Here is a 21,091-nt window from a genome sequence, read left to right on the forward strand (position 1 = left end):
GTACATGTTGTCCACTATGCTAACAGTAGTACAGAGGTAGTGATCTTCTATATTATACCAAAAACAACTCACATTCTACAGTGTAGTTTTTCAGAGTAGAGTGTAATTCTGGTAATCAAGCTTATTCCAGTGTGCCAGTAGTGAGTTTTAGATGAGTGCTTCAACTTGCCAATATGCATGACAGATAACTGGCCAAACGGAGCCGGACTCTTTGGCCCCATTCACACTACTGTTTTAGTTTACAAAACGGAGAATTAAAACTAATACAATCTCATGTCAAAAACTCTGTCAGTTGCACCGTGTCTGCTTTGCATGACTTATAAGACCCAATCAGAGAGCAAAGCATGAGCATCTGCATCATCATTTCTGAAGTCCTCCGTTTTTGCCTGTCTTCACTAAAACGCCCTCTAGAGTTTCAAAACAAAAAAAACTTTGTTTTCGCCATTTTAGTCTGGACGGGAGGTGCAAACATAGCAAAAGGTCTCCGTTTTAAAACAAAAATGCAGTAGTATTGAGGGGGCCTTTGTCATGAACACAGGCATTACCTGGAAATGCAATGACTGAAGGTGACTCCTCAGTTAAATAAAAGAGGCAAAACTTTGTGCAAACTGCCAAATCATTTTCTATGCACAAAAGCAACAAACTGCCAGTTCCAAGGTAGACTCAAACAGCTGTTTCTGAAATGCTTCGCATCTGGTGTCTCTTTTGACAAAGGCTTTGTTTTTTTAAACTCAACATCAGCCTCAAAACTCCTGCATCAGGGCTGGGCTCTAATAGACATGGGCATGTGGCCAGATTGAAGTCTGGGACACGTAGTAGGTTATATAACCTATTATATTTTGACAATAAATGTAACTACCTACCCACCTAGTTGGTTGTAGCTATCGAAGTAATTCTTGACAAATATGCTTGCTTTGATCTAGCAATGGTGTTTCTAATGCAAATCTTCTCTTCACCACTATTATCACTACTTACTAAAATCATAATGCTTCCACGATACGATACAATACGATACAGGTATAGAACATAAAAATATTGTTGGGTGATAACACATAAAATCTACATAAAGTCACCATTAGAAAGGTTGAGATCCCAATCACAACAGCAATGACTTGCAGGTCTGTGGTTGTATGTCACCTATATTGTAGGTTCATTAATAGTCTATTCATCAAATATTTAATGCCACTGCCTATGGTTGCTGAGCATGCTCGTAGCTGTTCCTTTGTCAGGACCCCACCCCATGAGGTAACTGAACCCTGGTTGTCTCCTCACATGTATTATAAAGAATGCCTCTGGTTCCCAAAACATCATCCCTCAGGGCTTTCAATGCATTGCACAAGCATGCTGATATTGCGCCTTCACAGACCCCCTTCCACAGGCTTTAAATAAAAAATTTAAAAAAACATCACACCCGTAGGGAAAATAAGCACTTTCATACTAGCTGTCCCCGGTCTTCCCTCCAGACATTTTATGTCACGTGTGCATACTTATTCACCTCATTTGAACCCAACTTTTCCTTCAGGGCAATGAAAGGAACAACCATGGTTGCAATTTAATAATTTGCCTTATAGAACCAGGCGTACTGTACGGACAAAATGTATTTACATAAAACCACATGTACAGGAAGTCGACATAACAGAAACACTTACAATACAATATTTAAACACGTCTAGTATAATGCAAAGTGAAGAGGTACGTTTCTTAAGTCAGTGTTGGTGGTGTTGTATTGGATTGCATTACATAATGCAATGCGTTTCTATTATTCTTTTAAAGTCCTGTACATTCTCTATACAAAAGGTACATTTGTAATATATGTTCACACCATGAACAACAGCAAAGTACGCCCGGTGTTGTCATGTTTCTCTGAATTACAAATTCTCATTTATCTTTGAGCTTTCTGTAATATTACATAACATCCATTATTCATCCTTTCTAAAATGGTGAAGAGATGCAAACACTTACTGCCAGAGCTTTAGACAGCCTAGTGCGGAAATCATTGAGCACAATGGTGACAATGTCCTGGTGAGGGATGTACACGTAGCCTGCTTTGAGGTACACTTTCCTTGTTCGCACCAGATCCAGGGCATCTTGAAATGGAACCTTTAAAACAAAACAAGAGTTAATATTGAATGCATTCAAAAGATATGATGTTTATATTCTGCTCACATGCATGTGAGTGACAGGATGCTAAGGGCAACCCTTTGTCCTTTGTAATTTTGGCTCCTTAAAACACGATAGAAGGATTTACACTTATTCCGGGGATGTTCAGTAAAACTAGTCTGATGTTTTACATTGTCTCAACAAATAAGACTCTCAGCGACAAGCCTAGAATGTACATTTAAAGTCAAATAGCAGGACATACTATTTCCCCCTTTCCTTTTGTGAACAAACAAACTCTAGACTTAAATCCATTCAGCTGTGAAAGACTACGACAGGGATCTGACAATCAGCCAATTATTTCTGCGGGCTCTCCATTCATACTGATTTAAAGAGATTTCTCCACTATGTGATCACTTAGTGATTCAACAAAAATTGTGTTCAAAACATTTCTTTAGAAGTAAGGCAAGACACACTCAGTGGCAGAGTGGTGATTCTACATTTGGGAGAGCATGAATTCTCCAATAAGTTGATTTAAACCGCCTCAGGGACCATTATGTGCTCATTTATTTCATATCATAAGATGGTCAGTCTCCATCTGAGAAAATATTAAGCCCGACGGAAGGGGAGTTGAAGAAAAACAAATACGACTAGGCAGACAGATCAGTGTTTTACTTCAATGTAATCAATGTTTTATTTTTAAAAAGAGACCAGACAGTCTCTAAACTGCCTGACTGGTACTCTTGGGCAGGTTGAGATTACACAGTATGGGTGACTAGGGATGGGGATCGTTAATTTTTATTGATACTGATACCCTTATTGAGACTGCTTAACGATCCGATTCTTTATCGATACCACTACTATTATTTAGTGATGGTTATTTGGTAAGACCAGACCAAACATGCAGGCATGGGATAACGTTAGGCCTGCACGGTATGAGGAAAATATTCAATGTGCGATAACATTATATATTGAGATAACATATGACTTGAGATAAATAAACATATATTAAAGTGTACATATTAACTGCCTGGTTGTTTTTAATTTAATATTTTAAATACAGCTAAATGTTGTTTCTAGTGCAGCAACATTACAACAGCAAAGTAACTCAATAACTTTATCTGACATCACAGTCATCAGTAGTGAGTGACATTTAGTAAAAATAACATCAGTCTGTATCAGTCCCTCCTCTCTCGCTGGCTGCAGGTAATGTTACCAGGTAGGAGGAGGAGCGGCTGGTTTGTCTCAGCCATCAGCTGAGTTTTAAAGACTACAGACCAGTCTTTGCTCCAGACAGACAGCTTTCTATTTAGCTTGTTTTAACATTTGGCTAATGTCAAGCCAGCGTTAGCTGTGCTTGTATAAAACATACAGGATGAGAGACTGAGGACAGAAATGATTTAATTAACCATTTCTACATGTTTAACGTTACCTTACAGACAGGTGTATTGATAAAGTATTGTCTTTTTACTTGCAAAGGTTTTTTTGCACGTACTTACAGTAACGAGCGGAGCTGTCATCAACTAACGTTACAGTAGTTTGGAGCTAACTTAACCCTCACCGTAATCCACCACGATTGTGTGTGTGTGTGTGTGTGTGTGTTTGTGAATGTAGTCGACAGAGAGCAGGCAGAGACTGCACCCTGATGATTTTCTTATGCATAGCATTTCAAATTAAATTAGATTTGATGCTCGAGACTTAACGTTACATCATAGGACCCGCAAGTCTCGATAGCAGTATCGATAAGCTCGAACCGTATTGATTTTCGAGTTCTGAGAAATTTTGGAACCGGGTCTCGATCCCCATCCCTATGGGTGACACTAATGAGAAAGTTTGTGTGGGAATTAGTCCAACATTGGACAAAAGGCAGAAATTACCACAATAGAAATCCAACTATATGGATTAACAACTTTTCATTTCTCACCATTAGGATATATGTTTTTCTGTAAATTCTACCGATTTTGGTGGTGGAGCTGGATATCTTAAAGGCCACCTCTGAATAGGACCCAAATTATGTAGGCAGAGGGTTCATTTAACATGTTACACATTAGTTTGCTATAATCTTAAAGGGTCATTTCAGTATTTATACCTGGGCCCTATTTTCACATATTTTGCAGTCAAAATTACTAGTGGGGGGAGAGAGGGATGGATAGATGGCTAGATTAGATATAATAAGAAATAAAATGTATGCACCAAATAAGCAATAAGGTATAAATACACACTCACATGTATAAATGCTCTAAAAATATAAGTTATTGCACAAAGTTCATTGGTGCTCAGAGTCCGTTATTACATTAAGCCAAATGAGACACATGAATATAAATAAATACTTTAAAATATAAAATAAATATAAAAATATAAACAAACATCCACATTCTCTCATGTTGGCACCGTGACACGCCTGCTCCACAGCCTGTTGAGCTCCCATTACGTTACTAATGTAACAAAACTGTAGCAGCAGGTGAGCGTGGTGTAGAATAGAGCATTTCTACTTCTAGTAGGTTATTTCTTATTTCATAATTTTAATTGTACTTTATTCTCCACCTTATTTTAGTGTTTACTCACTACCCAAATCCCTTTCCCTTCAGTTGTCTTTCCTCAAACCCTGTAACGTTGCCTAATACCATTTAATTGTTTATATACATGGGTGGCCTGCCTATGTAAAGTCTATTTGTGGGAAACACTGCTAAAGTTATGGCACGCTGTAGGTCTACACTTTGTAAATATTACAGTACACCTATTTTATTGTCTTCCAACTCTGTGTGTCACGTGACTATTTTGGTCCAGTCATGATATGAAATTGCTTCTGCATAGAGAATTGCGAGGCGGCTGCCTCCGTCAAATTTGGTCCCAACTCCAGCCCACAACAAAACTCAGACAGGCGTCTTCATGGTAAACACCATTTTCTAGCAAGCGGTAGACTTTGTGGACTTCTGTACGGTTGTGGCATTACACTGACCTGGTAACGCTGTATCGTAATGATCGTAATGAGTACAGTGCGTAGGGAAAGATGCAGTAAACTTCCAGAGAGGAAAAAAGAGTTGTCTGATTGGCTGGACCGCAGCACAGGGCCTCGATAGTGTTTCCACTGGCCCCGTCTTTGGCACACAGCAAAATTAATCAATACAGAAAACAAAAAGTGCTTCCCCTGGTTGTTCCAAGTTTCAATGTAGTTTTATACAGCCAGCAGTTGTTTAAAATGCTGTTGCACTTTTTTGTAAACATTGCTCTACTAGGCTCTACCTGTGCCTGAACGTCATCCTGTACAGTAGTCAGAGTGCGTTTGTTTACACCGCTGAAGTGAAAGGAAAAAAAGGTTTTCTAATCATCTTATTTCCCACTTTATCGAACACAAAGGTTCAAACAGGCATCTGCAGAACATATTAGTTCATTACAATACCTACAATTACAATTTACTGAGAACAGCAAAGCATTTAAATTAGAAAGTAAAAAAACTAAACATGATAGGCAGTCTTGTAAAAGTGAGCATTTTAAATGCTTCAAATACAGGAAGAGATCTACATAAATAACACTTTGCCAGCAGAATATTCAGTATTTGTCAGTATTTGTGGTCATGTTCTCAATCTCAGAGCTTAACCATGTCTTATGATGTGCTTCAGTAAGAACAAACATAACTGGGAAAGCTGCAGAAGATTTAAAGCCCCCTTCCAGTGTATTTTGACATTTCTATGATATTTCATATTTTTCTGAGTTATTTCCTTACAATGTTGATTACCCACATAGTTCACCAAATATTTATTGACAAATAGCTTAATTTTGTGCTCAAAGTTGCAAAAGTGCTTAGTTGTTAAAACGGGGTGGTGACGTATGACTACAGTAATTCCATAAGTCATTCTCCAAGCTTGCGCAGGCGCACTGTCACGTAATCAGCGGAAACACTGAAAACTCGAACATGACAATATGGTCATCTTATCATACTGCACATTAATTAAAGGAGCCATGTGTAGTTTTCAGTGGCCTCTAGCTGTACAGTTTCAGACCACTTTCCACCAACTTCCTAAGCATGTGCTTGTGCACATGCTCGAACTATATTCTGACACACCAGAGACAACATCACAAAAGATGCTGGAGACTCCCACTGTGACAATACAGTAATGTTTCTATCAGCTTGACGTTGAACTAATCAATGCTTGTTGCATGATAACGCTACACTGACATTGACTGCATTTAGCCGACAGCTTTTCAATAACTATTTGTGTATCTTTCATCGGAGAGGCTCAGCAATGTCAGCATAGCTAATTTATTGGATGATAACAAAAATGTTTAGTGAGCAAGACTGAATATTATAAATGAGATTGTTGCCACCCTTTAGTATAACAGACTGCAATAAGTAACATTACTGAACTTCCACCGTGTTATTGTCCTTTATGCCATTATGTTGCATTATTGTATATTGGGTCATGTAAGTTACAGTGACTGAGACGGTGGAGAAGCTGTACCTGAGTATCAATAAAACAACGATAAATCAAAATTGAACGGCACTTTGACATTACACAGGTGGCACACAGGATAGTCATATGGACTGCGTTAGCTGGTGAAGGTGTTAGAGAACTTCATTTTGTTAGCTGCGTTGTTGTCGCTGTGTGTACTTTAATATTTGAACATATCAAATAATTCCAATAAATCGCCCAGCCCTACCAAGCAGTAATCCTCCGACTCATGTGGGAAATACTGGAGCTTTTCATAGTAAATGGAAGACTTACTTTGAAGATAATTACAGTTAGGAGGGTGATTTTAATGTAAGAAAATCTTTTGGCTGTAGATATTAATAATTTTAAAACAGTTAACGGTGCCATGTCTAGATGGCTTGCTTCTGAAAATGTCATTCACTATGTGAGAACTGAAGGATTATATAAACTGTAGGATAATAATGTATATAGAAACACTGGTGTTATGGAGGCATAAGCACTTAACATTCTTAGTAGTCTCAATGGGGAGAGAGAGAGAGAGGGAGGAGAGAGAGAGATGAGTAACTCACTTTGTAGAAGTCCTGATCCTCCACAGTGATTCCACTGACGGCGTAACTGGAGTTGACAAGTTTATCCAGCAGAGCCTTCTTCTCCTCGACACTAATCTGAAAAGTTATTGATGAGGATGATGAATTTCAGTGAATAGCTGCGAAGGCAGAACTGTGTCAGTGTTAATACATTGAAGGTGGATGCTCATGGAAACCAAACACCATTTATCAGATGAATGCACCGTTTTCATCCTTGCTTGACACATTATGTGTTGATGAATTATTAAATAGATTTTTTCCCCTCCATTTTAGGAAAATCTTCCGTAGGGCTTTCCGGTGGTGGGTCTAAAGACACACTTTAAAGTAAAAGAGAATCTTAACACACTGTTATTATTCCCATGTGATAAGGATTACTCTGACTGTTCCTTAATGAGGCTTAAACACTCATACAGGAGGTTAGTGATAAAACAGCTCCATCTAGTGAACATAGTGGAGACAGCTTGTTGGCTTTTGGTCTCTCACTACACACTCGGCTATTAAATTGGGAATGTAATAGGGCTGCAACTAAGGATTATTTTCACTATCATTTAATCTGTCAATTATGTTCTCTATTAATTAATTAATTAGTTGTTTGGTCTATAAAATGTCAGAAAATTGTGAAAAATGTCAGTGTTGCCTAAAGCGCCAAGATGACAACCTCAAATGTCTTTGTCCACAACACAAATATATTCAGTTTACTGTCACAGAGGAGTAAAAAAAACAGAAAATATTCCTATATAAGAAGCTAGAATCAGAGTAGTTGTACTTTCTTTTAATTATTCAAACCAATTAATCAATTAATTATCAAAATAGTTCATGATAATTAAATAGTAAACAGCTAATCGATTATTTGTTGCAGAATAGAATTGATTGATGATTTCAGATTGTCCCCTGTTCAGATCAGTACGCAGGCCTTTACATTTAGGTGTGGACAGAGGTTAACCAATAAGAATGCCAGATAAGTATAGGTAAACCTCAGGTAAAAAAAAATAATAAGAATAATTAAGAATACTGTAGCTTTAGCATGAATGATCTTTTGAGTTACTGTATTTTTTACATTAAAAGAAAAAAGAAAAACAGGCTTTCAAAAACATTTTAAAGAAAAACTTACTGTGTCATATTGCAGGTTATTTCTGTGAAGAAACTCAAGCTTCAGTTTTGGAGGCAGGTCACTGAAGCGGAAGCGGAAAAGATCAACTTCCTGTTGTATAAACCACCGTCTCAGGTCCTCCCTTTAAGATATTATTGGAAATAAACGTTTATTCAGTTGCATTAGAACAAAACCCATTTCCATACAACGTTTTTAGTCAATAACAAAAAAAAACTACAGACTTACGTTTGGCAGAAGGCTAGTCTGAGAATGAAGTGGGAGATGTGGTCCTTCCTTCGTTTCTCGTATTCACTCGGTCCACTCTGAGATTTTCTGTCATCCTTAATGGGTAAAGGAGATCCAGTATTTTAATGACAAATTCAATTTCATTTAAAATCATTATTTCTTCATTACTTCTGTTGTCTTGTTGGGTATATTTTTAAAAATTTTTTAAATTAAAATGCCAAATTTTTAAAAGCAGTTTTGTGACTATATATACACACATAAAAGAGTGTACTGTGTACTTTTTAACTACAGTAGACACGTTTATGTATATCTGTTTGTGACCTTTTTATGCTGCTGTCTCGGCCAGGTCTCCTTTGTAAAAGAGGTTGCTGATTTCAACGGGTCTTACCTGGTTAAATAAGGGTTAAGGGTTACAGTCATATTTACAGTACCTGTACACCATCCTCCATCATTTAGGCTATGGTAATTCAGCTACCTATATATAGTTAGCTGAATAGCTAACCTATTTTTTATTTTTTTTTTTAAACTCCCTCTCAAACTATATTGTGCACCTGCACCAGGATCCTGCTCACTCAGAAAAAAATGTACTTATTAAAAGACTTATGTTCCATCAGTGCGACCAATTACATTGTGAGTGAAAGAGACAATAATTCATTGATCCTACGTGTCTTAAGGTTCATACTGATATTTACAATTTAAACTGAGATTACAGGTTATGTCCAATAAACATTTTAGTGGCGGAAGTGTGGAACAAACTGAGCTGTCTTGTGCACACAGAGTCACAGTGTTATATAAAAGAGAGACATGCAGAGGTTTTTGTTCTGAGCTGAGAGTAAACTGATGCTGTGTAATATTTGAATGTGAGGGCAAAACTGCTGTTCAAAGAAACAGCACATAAAAGTGATTACTTTAGATAGTCCTGAGTAACAAACTAAAATCCAACCAGGATTTAAATTCTGACCCCCAGTAAACCTCCAAACTAAAGTGCATCGATACGAGATTGCCCGTTTATCAGCCCTGCATTATTTTTAGCTAGGTGTACCTAATAAATTTGCAACCAAGTATAATTTAAGGCAACCACAAGCACAATGGAGCTCAGTAGAGAGCACTAACTACATACATATATACGATGGATCAGTGCGGTGTGATCATGATGATGACTTATTTTGATGTAAGTCGTGCTATTCATACTCACAACCTCTGGTCTGTAAGGGAAGTTCAGGTTTTTAAACTCAGACACCAGTTTCCTTGTGTACTGCTCTGAAAGTTTCACGTGGCTCACTCCCAAATTCTCAATGGTCTTCAACACTGCAGTGGTAATCAAAGAAGACATTATGTCAACAACAATACACGTTAAAAATGGATTTTTACAACAGCAGAGAAAACATCGCGATTTAATTTTTGACTGGCATGAGCCTTACATTTCAGTCTGTCCACAGCGAATGCCTCAAATTCAGTGAGAGAGACGTTTTCGAGAGGAGGCTGCCCATAGAACTGCAGAGCATGTCCATACAGCTCCGCCTGAGGGCTGGTAATGTCCTTCTTTCTTCTGCTGGAAAACTGCATGGTAACTGATGGTGAGGGAAAAGAACATGTTTTTAATAATGTACAATAATGTATCACCAGATAATAAACCGTTAGCACTCATGTATATGCAACTACAATTTTTCATTTAGAGAATGCAAACACAGTGAGGTACAGACCATTGTGAGCTTCAATACAAGTTAATAAAAGGTACACAAATCGTCTCTCTTCTGTACCATACTTTATATGTTTGTAACAGTTTCAGCCATCCTGTCATTTGGGGGAGTGTATAACAGACTTAATACATAAAAGGTACCAATGTCAACAATTAGCCATGCATTGACCCTATTTGGTCTGACAAGTCATAAGACGCTGCGACCCTCATTAACAATAACCTCTGTAACTAAGTTAACTTTGTGCCATTCAGACTGTGCAGAAGTGGCACCCTGTACAACTTAACTTGTGCAGCAGATAACGTTACGGCATCTCCAAGAAACTATTCATCTATGTTCTCTCTATCAACATGTGTTTTAATCTGCAGTGACTTGGCTAAAAAGCTGCCTTCACTAAACTCATATGGTTCATTATGAAGTTGACTCTAGCAAGGATACAAAACCTGGCAACTGTGAGCCCACTACAAAGACAACTGAACTGACCTGTTGGTACTAGCTAGCGATGTGTTGTGTTACACTGGGTCCAGCAACCCTTCTCCAATACGTGGTAACGTTGCATATGTTAACGTTAGCTCTTTCTCCATTAAACCAACTGTAAGTTAACGTTACCCCTGACAGAGAACAACATTAATTCTGCCTGTAAAAGAGACCATTTCGCTTATGTTATCAAGAACCACAGCACCAATTAACTTTACGTTAAATAACAACACAAACATACTCTTCTTCGTGGTGAAAGAAGCTAGTTAACATACAGTAAACTACCTTAAACAATGTCAACGACGCCTCACAAGACATACGACAAGTACTGGGGCAACATTTAAATTATTGTATTGTCGTTACATTACCGATGAGACGACGGAACAGCTTGTCCTCAGCTCAGTCCCGCCAAACAAAGTGGGCTGTCCACCAAACGCGGGTAAACGATGACGAGTTCAGCCAACTCAGGAAGAGAAACCCTGTCGTAGACTGGTGGGCGCTCGTTTAGTTGTTCCGCCCGGGCCGCCATATCTCTCCCGCTGACGATGACCTCTGTGAACAGATATGATAAGAAAAGACTTCCCACTTTTGTGTTATACATATTCACCAGCCGTGTAGCCGCAGAAGCCCCGATTCAAAATAAACCATGATTTTATACATTGTGTCGTTTTTATGAATTTTTCGTTTCGCCGGGTGCAACAGGGACTTACGGGGGCAATTGTACTACGTAACAAACGCACCAGAACATGTAGGGTTACCATTAGACTGCATATAAAAAGGTTACACATAGACTGAAAAACGGTTTTTTAAAATACATTAATATGTAGCACGTTTAGCTACCCGTATATTTATTTATAGAGAAGCTTTCTGTAATGATTAATCAAAGTTAATGAAAAATATTGAGCGTGGACCTACGAGAACAATAACTATTAGGCTACCTAGGCCCTATTCATAACACTCAAACAACTCTGCAGCAAGGAGCTGTCAAGGATATAACAGTAGTTCCATTTTTCTACTCTATACTAGACTATACAATGCAAATTGTATAATTCTACTCCATACATTTCAGAGGGAGTTATTGTACTTTTTCCTTATTAGAAATCAATACTTTCTAGTTACCTTTCACATGAACATTTATTTTAAATATTAAAAACATGATGAGCTCATAAGATACAAAGAGTAGCCCTAGAGCTTTAAGTTTTATAAATAAATAAATACATTTAAAAAAGAAGTTTAAAGTATGTTTTTGTTTGAGTGTGATTAAAGGGATGGTGGCAGAAGGAAGAAGAGAGGACAGGGTGGCAGTGATTCAAAAAAGTCAAAGTAAACTTAAATGAGAAGTAGGCCCATTGAAGGAAGCAGGAAAAAGGAAACAACAATCTTCATATTAAGGTTTTGGTAGTACAGCATATTGTTTAAAGTGGAAAAACCTATAGGAAATAGCTTTAATAGCAGAAAATTGTTACTCCTTACATTTAATCTCTTATACATACTTGTACTATTACTATTATTGTATTGTATTATATATATATATATATATATATGCTCTTTATCCTTAACCTTTTCCTGTTATTATAGTCATTATATTAGTCTGTCCACATATGTAGGGTATGTCACAGCTGTGATATTGTTTTATTGTTTTCCTTTCTTTCCGTTCCTCTCCTCTCCTTGAATGTACATGCAAGGCCAGGATATGGTCCTTTAGAACATATAATGAGTAAATGAAGGTAAAAGACAAGGCCTGATTCAGAGCCTCAGAGAGACCAATTAAGCTTTTATTTAACCCTATGTCGTATTTTGCATAGTAGTTCTGGATATGAATGTTATTCTATGTTATCTATTTTATTGGTGATGGTAATGAGCTATTTCACTGTTTACCAATTGCCAAACAACATCAAGAAGAAGAGGAAGAAGGAAAAGGAAGGAAATCCTAATGATAGACACATAGGACCTGGAATTTACATTCCAGAGTTTAATGTCAAAATGTATCATAGATTGACTGATAAATTATAATATTTTATGCAGAAATAATTACAATATTTTTTGGTCTTCAGTGGTGCATGTATAGCCATTAAAAACAGTAATCTTCTCCTATTCAGCAGCAGCTCTCAGAGGTTTGTCATCAAGGCAATCTGTTGGAGATCTAATGACAGAAATGCATATTATGCTATTAAGAATACAAAAGATGGTTATAGAAGTGCAGTTTTGTTGGAACCCTGCTAATGTGGGTGTAAAAGGAAATGAACAAGCAGATAAGTTGGCAAAGAAGGCTCTTAAAGAAGATGACACTAAAGTAATTAAAGTGGCTATGGTGGAGAACACTTGTCAGAACGAATTAGATACAGATAATAAAGGCATACATTATCACAACATACAGAAGTCAGTTAATTTTAAACAGTTTAGCGGAAAATATCGTAACCGCAAATCATCATTACAAGATTAAGGTTTGGGCATACAGGGATAAACTCTATATTATGTTTAATGGGGAAAGGGCAAACAGATAATTGTAACAATTTAGAAGATGTTGAGCCCATTATTATGCAATGTAAGAAATGTAATTCAGAAAGGGAGGTTTTAGATAGGGCAGGAATTGAGTTTAAAATCAATATTGAGCTCAACACAGGACTTCAGGCAAATCAGAAAGAGGTTGATAGATTTTATAATAGGCCTATAGACAGCGTTAGGACATATGGTGTAATATTATTATTATTTATATAACTTTTAAAAAAGTAGAATTCAGATATGATAATGCCGTAAATCTACACATACGGTAGGTGGCGGATGCACCTTTAAAGTTGGTTGCGATCCGCCAATAAACACAGAGATGAAGAAGAAGAAGAGGAGGAAGGAAAAGTCCGAGACGGAATAGTTTGTCAGTTAACTCTCTTGCAATCGTGATGTACTCTTTGCCTCTGCTGCCTAGCAACAAACACTTGCGAACTAGCCAGCAGCCTGGTTAGCTGCTCTCGTGCGCGACGTAGTTAGCTGATAGATAGCAGTGCCTTTTCATCCCGCAAATATCACAAATTTTACTCAGTTGTCGACGTTAATTAAACTTTATCTGCCGTTTTGAAGCGGAGAACCTCGGGCCTGTACTGTCACTAGCTGGATATTGTTAACGGGCGGAGCAGAAACATTTTTTCTCTGTGAAGAGGGGCTAAGCTTAGCTAGGTCATCTTAGCAGCGGAGTCACTAGCGACTCTTGCCACATAGAAGAGCGGAGGGAGGCGGTAACGTTAGGGATGTGATTGTGGGTTAAGGTCAGCTGGCTGGTTAACTTAGCTCATCTAATGTTGGCGGACACTGGATGATTGAAACGCGATTTAACAGGTAAGAAACTGCCCACTTGACGGTTTTGCTAGGTTTTCGTCCTTCCAGCAGTTTCCCTTAGTCAGGGAGTGGACCAGCAACTGCCTGGTGTCTCAAGACCCCAGAGATGTTCAACAGGTCGTACCTTGACCAAAGCAAGGGAGTCTGATTTGAGGGAATACAGCAGAATGACAGCTTGACTAACTTAAATATTTCATCCCCTCACAGAATTACCTACAGCAATAGTACACCTCAACAGAAAGGAGTAGTTACATGTCATGGTTTTGTAACATTTTTGTCTTCCCTGTGCCTCTAACCGTGTCCCGTCTTGAGGCCTGGGTAAATTAACATTGAGTCTGTAAACATGACCAGGAGTTTTATCGTCTACATACTACACAAAGTAAGATGCTGGTGAAATACCAGCCAGATGCTGGTGAAATATGCAAAATGCCTGGTAGATTTCCTTCACTCACCAGCCAAAACAAAATAGTTATCTAAAAAGTGGCCGGTACACTTTGAACATTCACTAACCATTTGACAGGTGGACAAAAACGTTAATTTTGCACCTGTGTATTGTAATGCATGATACCTTGCTACCATGTTATGTGGATAGGTGTATATTTCAGATCCTGTCTCATGTCTTTAAAATATGTATAGTATGAATAGGGCAATGATCTCATTGTAGGTAGAAAAACATAACCAGAAAACCCACAATATAGATAGGCTAGTGCAGGTATGGAAAAGTACTTTTTTAAATGTCTTAACTGGTGTTTATTATTCTGGAGTTGGTAATGTGGAGTCGAAGTGGAAGTGTCATTGGTATTTTAGAAATTATTGTGGGATAAGTCCCTAAGTGACCTTGTATTGTTAGATTTTACCACAAGATTACAGTGATTGACAATAAATGATTATTATTAATTCATTGCACAACCCTTTTACTGATGTTAACAGCACAATATTTGTAAGAAAAGTTTCAGTTGTTGTGTGTGCTAGCGGACTTTCTAAAACTAGTGGTCAACTCTTCTCCAAATATAAATATCAGCAGGTAGCCAGCTTTATAACCCCCCACTTTCACTCAGTGTCTGTGACCCTAAAACAACACATTTAGAAGTTATTACAATAAGTTATATGAGAGAACTGCAAATGTGTAACCTTGCTTGCTTTACATGACTTAGACTAAGCAATTGCAGAGGTGCTGCAAACTAATTGAAAACTTCATATTAAAGTATGTACAGATAAAGAGCTGGCTGTTTATTTTAAGGCATGTTTTGCCTGCGCGTTAAAACAACTGCTGCGTCATGCAGCCTCAATCGTAGCTGATGAATAATATTTTGTACTGCAATACATATTGTGACTCAAATCCAGACAGGCGGTTGGACACCACAGTTGCACAGCAGGTTGTCTGTCTCCGCTGGGAACAGCTTTCCCTCAATATGTTGTTTAGCGTTGCACTCAGCAGCTACACACACACATAACTGTGGATGACCCAGTTGCTATGTGGACTCTGCTGCTCTCAGTGCTAATGGAAGAATAAACACATTGCACAGTCGCTTCAAACTACATAAACAGTTCCAGTAAATTCCAGTCAGTGTGTATTTAAAGCCCTTTACTAGTGAACTCCTTGCCCAATTTAATTCTCGTGAGGAACCTGTATTGCTGAAAATAATTGAATTTCAAATTAGACAAGCTATAAAAAAATTGAGAAAAATTAAATTAAAATTTATTGAAAAATAAGATGACTCAATAAAAAACTCAACATATGTTGCAGTCCTAGTAGCTTGTAATACAAAGGTACTTGTATCTTTATGTGTGATTGTACTGCATCAGAAATAGGTTGTTATTACCAGATTTCACTTATTGGTGTGTTAATGTGTCATTTTATAAAAGTCATAGTTTAGCATTTTTTATATTTTGTAGGCAGAGGTTTTGTGGATGCACAGATCTCATCCATGGTTTAATCAGTTTGCTGTCTCAGATTTGTTCATTTTGGTGTCTAAAAAAAGTTAAAGCATCTAGATGCAAGAAAACAGTTTCTCTCATAAAAGCAAGAAGAAATCCATGTTAGGCTAATTGATTGAGGAAAGAGATTTTACAGGGCAATACAAGCGTAGCATTTATAGTAGCCACAGCTACTGCTTAAGTATTCTGTGTATGAACTGAAAGTTAAAGTAACGTTAAATATTTTATCGCCAATAGAGGTCAGAGAGTTGAAACCGAGCTTTACATCTGTATCACCAACCTTTACACAGTAACAAACATGAAGTTGTGCATATTTGATTTACTACATATTGCTGTTTCTGCTGGATGTGTTTTACATATAGTATTTAAATGTGTCACACATCAATGTTTTGTTTGTTGTACACTATCAGGTGGTATATGTGTTGGTGTCACATCACTGAAACTACCCAGGCTGAGTGGAACTGAGAAAACCAGCCAGACGTCGCCACCATGTTGGAGGAGGACATGGAGGTGGCCATCAAGGTGGTCGTGGTTGGCAACGGTGCTGTCGGCAAGTCCAGTATGATCCAGCGTTACTGCAAGGGCATCTTCACTCGGGACTACAAAAAGACCATTGGAGTGGATTTCCTGGAAAGGCAGATACTGTAAGCAACTTTTCACAGACAATCTTATTCCTCTTAGCAATTAAGCCAATACCAAACTCCCAGGAACCACAGTTTAGTCATACGGTGTGACAATTTTCTTCTCAACTTATTGCAAAGTTGACAGACCGCATCTGCCAGTAAAGACTTTTTATATACAGTAATGAAGATCCCAGAAGGTGCATAATCAGTGAATATTGTATCCTTTAGGAGTGACCAGGAAAACCTATTTTGGTGTAACAAATGTGTATATTGTATATTAAAGTATTTTTATTAATTCATCAAAACACAGTGAAATATCAAAGTACTACATTGTGAATTGTTTGCAAAAACTACTTATTTTATAAGCAAGTTAATTTACTTAGGAAACCGTGAGAGAAAAAGTTTTGTTTTACGAGAATACAACAGAAAAACTAGTGTGATGTGCTGTGCTGCTGATTAGATCATTTCCCCTCCTAATTGTTACAGTGTAAATGACGAAGAGGTCCGACTAATGCTGTGGGACACCGCTGGGCAGGAGGAGTTTGATGCCATTACCAAGGCCTACTACCGTGGTAAGACCCCGCCACTAATATAACACGGCTGCTTTGAGTCACTGTCCTCCCTGAGGCCTGAGGTCAAGATTGTATTCGTCACGTTTGTTTTTGTTGTTGAATGGCAGCGTGGCATTCAACCAAAGCACATGCACTGTGATTGTCCAGTAAGAAGTTGACACAGTGTTTTTACATCCTGGAGGAGGATCAATTTTGTATCATATTTATATCTGAATAGATTAAGTCCTTTTTATTTATTTATTTTTTAAAGAATGAACATCTTTAACATGAACTGTCTGTGTGTTGTCTTGCGTCCCAGGTGCCCAGGCATGTGTGCTAGTCTTCTCTACCACAGACAGGGAGTCATTTCAGGCTATTGACAGCTGGAGGGAGAAGGTGGAGGCAGAGGTCGGAGATATTCCCACAGTTTTAGTGCAGAACAAAATTGACCTGCTGGAAGAGACGGTTATAAAAAAGTAAGTTACAGTAAAGTAAGGACAGATGGTAATATACGGATTAATTAAAGAAGGATAACTTATCATGAACTAAGAAATATTGTATTTTCTTGCGTTGCAGCGAGGAGGCAGAAGCTTTGGCTAAAAGGCTTAAGCTGAGATTTTATCGAGCTTCAGTGAAAGAGGATCTTAATGTCAACGAGGGTCGGTAACTGGAAATGTGGACAACTCGTGTAATGCAAGAGAAACAGTCTCGTTCTGGGTGTTCCTGTCATAACATTTCTGCCGCTTCTGTCTTTTTAGTTTTTAAGTACTTGGCTGAGAAGTATCTTCAGCGACTCAAACAGCAAACGGCAGAGGAGACAGAGGTGGTCCATACAACAAGCAATAAAATAGGTAAGGAGTCTTTCTGTACATGTTACATTTTAAGTTTTTGTCTTTAATAGGGTGGCATCACTCAAAAATTGTCTTTTTCCGAAGGTGTTTTTAATACCACAAGTAGTAATGTCTGCAACCAGAGCTCCAGCAACGGCAGAGAAGTCATCACTTTGCGACCTAACAAACAAAGGACCAAGAAGAGTAAAAATCCTTTTGGAAGCTGCAGCCTACTCTAGATAAAATCATCTAATTTTAGTGACTGATTATTGATTCTCAAACTAGATTGGTCATTGTTTTATTCTGTGGAGGTAGCCACATTTAGAGAATGGGAAATACTACTATATACTACTTTAATAACCTGATGTTTAATCTGAATCCTAAATTCTTTCCCCGCATTGATGATTGACTTTCTTTTGATTAAGCCTTGCATTTCCATCAATGATCTGCGCACAAAACCTGTCAACCTCTTCTTGTGGTTGCCTTAAACAACAGCTGCAGCTATAGCTTCTGTATGTTGTTGTGTCATGACTTTAATGAAAAAAACAAAAGACGGTTTGACATTTCAACTGTGCAATATGTTTGCATGTATTGTAGAAGAGACACAGATTATTTGGTACCATATTTTTCAAACTGTCAACAGAATATAGTTCAAACTATACTGTTTATCTTGAACGAAACCCTGTCGGAGCCACAGTTATTTCTGAGTATTTTTGTACGAATCAGAAAAACAGTGTTGAGTGATATTTTCACTGAAGTGTTGACACAGTGCCAAATCTCCTCTTTCTGAGCTGTAGTTAAACATGAATACTGCAGCAATGTGGATGTAACATGAAATGAATACAATGTGCTTCTATGTATAACCAAATATCAATTACTATTGACACTAAATAGTCATCTGTCGTCTGCTTACACTACACTTTCAGGTTTATTAACCAAATTCTGAGACTTTCACAAAGTCTAGGCCTTTGAGATGTAGAACAAGACCTGAATTAATGATACTCTGCTCTTTGAGTCATAGTATCTCAAGTCACACTCAGTTAGAGCACTATGTTTTTGATGGCAGTTGTTTACATTTTACATGGTACAGCTTTGGGTAACTCATTGGTTAGCCTCAGTAAATAAGTTTTGTTACCTATGTGTTCAGAGTTCACTATTTCTAACATTTCAAACACTAAACATGGTACACGAGTTTAGTTTTTATTTTTTTGTCTGGTTTCTGTAGTATCTATCAATTTCTATTCAGTAAATACCATTATATAGTATGTAGTCATGAGTAGAACGTAAACCCTTGCTCTCTGAAGGTACTGAAAGCTGACCACCACCAGGACTGGATGTTTTGCTTGTGTGTGACTGAATATGCAAGAACATTTCCCCTCACTACGTGAGGGTACTCCAAAAAAGATCTCCCAAACTAATGTTCAGTCCTCAATACAGCTATCTCTGAACTGTATCGTATTGCCTTGTCTGCATCAAGCCTTTTTAAAAAGAAATTCTTGAACTGATTATCTGAAAGATGCCGGTTTACCAAGCACAAAGAAATATGTGACGATGTGGAAAAGTATTCTATTTAATTTCCTACAATTCAGTTACAATTCTACATATTTTACATGGAGTTAGAATACATAGGACATCTGGGAATACATGTGCATGCACATTTGTATCTTTTAAAAAACATTTAGTAACTGGTCTCAGATCTCTGCTAGAGGCTTTTCCCAGATTCAAATGAATTTCTATCTCAAATTAAAGTTCAGATGGGACTGTCTGTTGTGAAAATCCCAAAAGGGGGCTTAAAATGTGTTCCAGTTATTCCATGGGTACTAAGATTGTTTCACATTTCAAGCTGTCTCATTTGGCTGTTTGTGAACAGTGCTGTTTTGAGAAAAAAGAAAAGTGTGTGGCATAACTGTAATGCATGCAAGCCTTTTTTCCACATCCGTGAATGTCCAATCATGGTTGCAACGCCACAATGCCTTGTCCATGTTTACATTCTCCCCCACTGACCACCAGGAAGCATTTAAATCCCTCCTCTTGCTGTTTGTTTAAAATTGCCTGCTCAGTAAATCTGTAAATAATGCTTTCTTTTATTTGTAACATTGTGTTTACTTCGCCTTTTTTGCTTTTTGACTGAATGGATTTAGTGCACTTTACCATTAAGATGGCATATAATCTTAAAGAACCATAAGTTACAACTAACCATACTTATGTGCTGTCACTCAGGTGTTGTAATAATCTTTGTCTTACTGTTAATCTGCTTTTTCTTAAATTACTTCATGAACCAATTTCACACATTTAGATGGATGTGTATGCTTTCATTCTGACAGAAAAAACACTCACTGTTGGATTTTTGTTTTAACTGCTAAAAATGTATCACAACTTTAAGTCTGTCCACACAGCTTTGCCCCTGATGTTATGTTTAGGGGAGAAGGTTGATGGTAATCTGACATAAATAAAACTTTACTTTTTTCTTGGGCATTGAGTGTGTAATTTAAACGACTGACATTTATTTTGCTTAGTTGCTTGTGGCTAGAGTTATCCACGCCAATGTGGACTGTAATGGTGTGAGAGTCTTCACATTCATGTTAAAAAAGTAACCAAGATTGGTGTGGAAGTTCAGTCTCGATCATGGAAACAGCAATTTTGCAAAAAGTAGTCCACTAGTAGTCCACTAACTAGCTTTTTTAAGTGCTTTCAACCACATCACCCTTCCACAGCAGGTGGCCATTTTCTCCAACTCCAACCACAAAGGAAGAACATGCTAATGTGGTTGAAAGCTCCTGAAAAAGCTAGTAAGTGGACCTTAAGAAGTTATTGTCAAACTTACTAAGATGTTTATGCTTGCCTTACAAAGGCAGCATGTTACATGCTTTACATGTAGAAGCAGTGACTATGACAAAAACTTTTAACCCACCAAAAAAATCATTACTAAAGAATGCACACGTTACCTGACAAAATGCAGATACTACACCCTGCCTTTGGATAATCCTCACTGTGTTCTCAGCTTTTTAGCCCCCATTTTACCTAGCTTGAAAGTTAACATAAGTTTGATACATTTTCACAGTCCATAGCAAGGAATCAAGGGGTTATGTTTCTTTCTAAGTACTATTAATATGTAGTAATATAGTATCAACATCACACATTCATTTACAATTTCATACATTTAAATATTTGAAGTAAAGGCAGCATAACCACCAA

General features: G+C 37.6%; 2 protein-coding genes across 2 annotated transcripts in view; one reads left to right on the plus strand and one right to left on the minus strand.

Moving 5' to 3' along the window:
- The window catches only part of prim2 (DNA primase subunit 2), a 35,369-nt gene extending 24,275 nt beyond the window's left edge, over positions 1-11,094 (minus strand). Inside the window, exons 1-7 of the mRNA XM_038737674.1 lie at positions 10,993-11,094; positions 9,872-10,021; positions 9,646-9,758; positions 8,451-8,545; positions 8,226-8,346; positions 7,097-7,192; positions 1,963-2,100 (exon numbers count right to left, since the gene is read on the minus strand). Coding sequence (XP_038593602.1) covers positions 1,963-2,100; positions 7,097-7,192; positions 8,226-8,346; positions 8,451-8,545; positions 9,646-9,758; positions 9,872-10,016 — 708 coding nt within the window. The 5' untranslated portion in view covers positions 10,017-10,021; positions 10,993-11,094. The remainder of the gene's footprint in view (positions 1-1,962; positions 2,101-7,096; positions 7,193-8,225; positions 8,347-8,450; positions 8,546-9,645; positions 9,759-9,871; positions 10,022-10,992) is intronic.
- A 2,436-nt stretch (positions 11,095-13,530) lies between these two features.
- On the plus strand, positions 13,531-20,371 carry rab23 (RAB23, member RAS oncogene family). Its single transcript, XM_038737339.1, has 7 exons — positions 13,531-13,954; positions 16,303-16,536; positions 17,002-17,087; positions 17,386-17,542; positions 17,643-17,725; positions 17,825-17,917; positions 18,002-20,371. Exons 2-7 carry the CDS (start codon positions 16,382-16,384, stop codon positions 18,133-18,135), a joined length of 708 nt encoding a protein of 235 aa, XP_038593267.1. The 5' UTR covers positions 13,531-13,954; positions 16,303-16,381; the 3' UTR covers positions 18,136-20,371.
- The last annotated feature ends 720 nt before the right edge of the window (positions 20,372-21,091 follow it).

This window comes from Micropterus salmoides, unplaced genomic scaffold (assembly GCF_014851395.1).
Source record: "Micropterus salmoides isolate LMB-PRFRI ecotype aquatic unplaced genomic scaffold, ASM1485139v1 Ms_hic_scaffold_22, whole genome shotgun sequence".
Classification (NCBI taxonomy): Eukaryota; Metazoa; Chordata; class Actinopteri; order Centrarchiformes; family Centrarchidae; genus Micropterus; species Micropterus salmoides.

Excerpts from the sequence above, each read along its gene's own strand:
- rab23 (XM_038737339.1), top strand. The coding sequence starts at position 16,382 with ATGTTGGAGGAGGACATGGAGGTGGCCATCAAGGTGGTCGTGGTTGGC. Across the intron at positions 16,537-17,001 it reads TTCCTGGAAAGGCAGATACT|TGTAAATGACGAAGAGGTCC; the intron begins GTAAGCAACTTT and ends TAATTGTTACAG. Across the intron at positions 17,918-18,001 it reads TACAACAAGCAATAAAATAG|GTGTTTTTAATACCACAAGT; the intron begins GTAAGGAGTCTT and ends CTTTTTCCGAAG.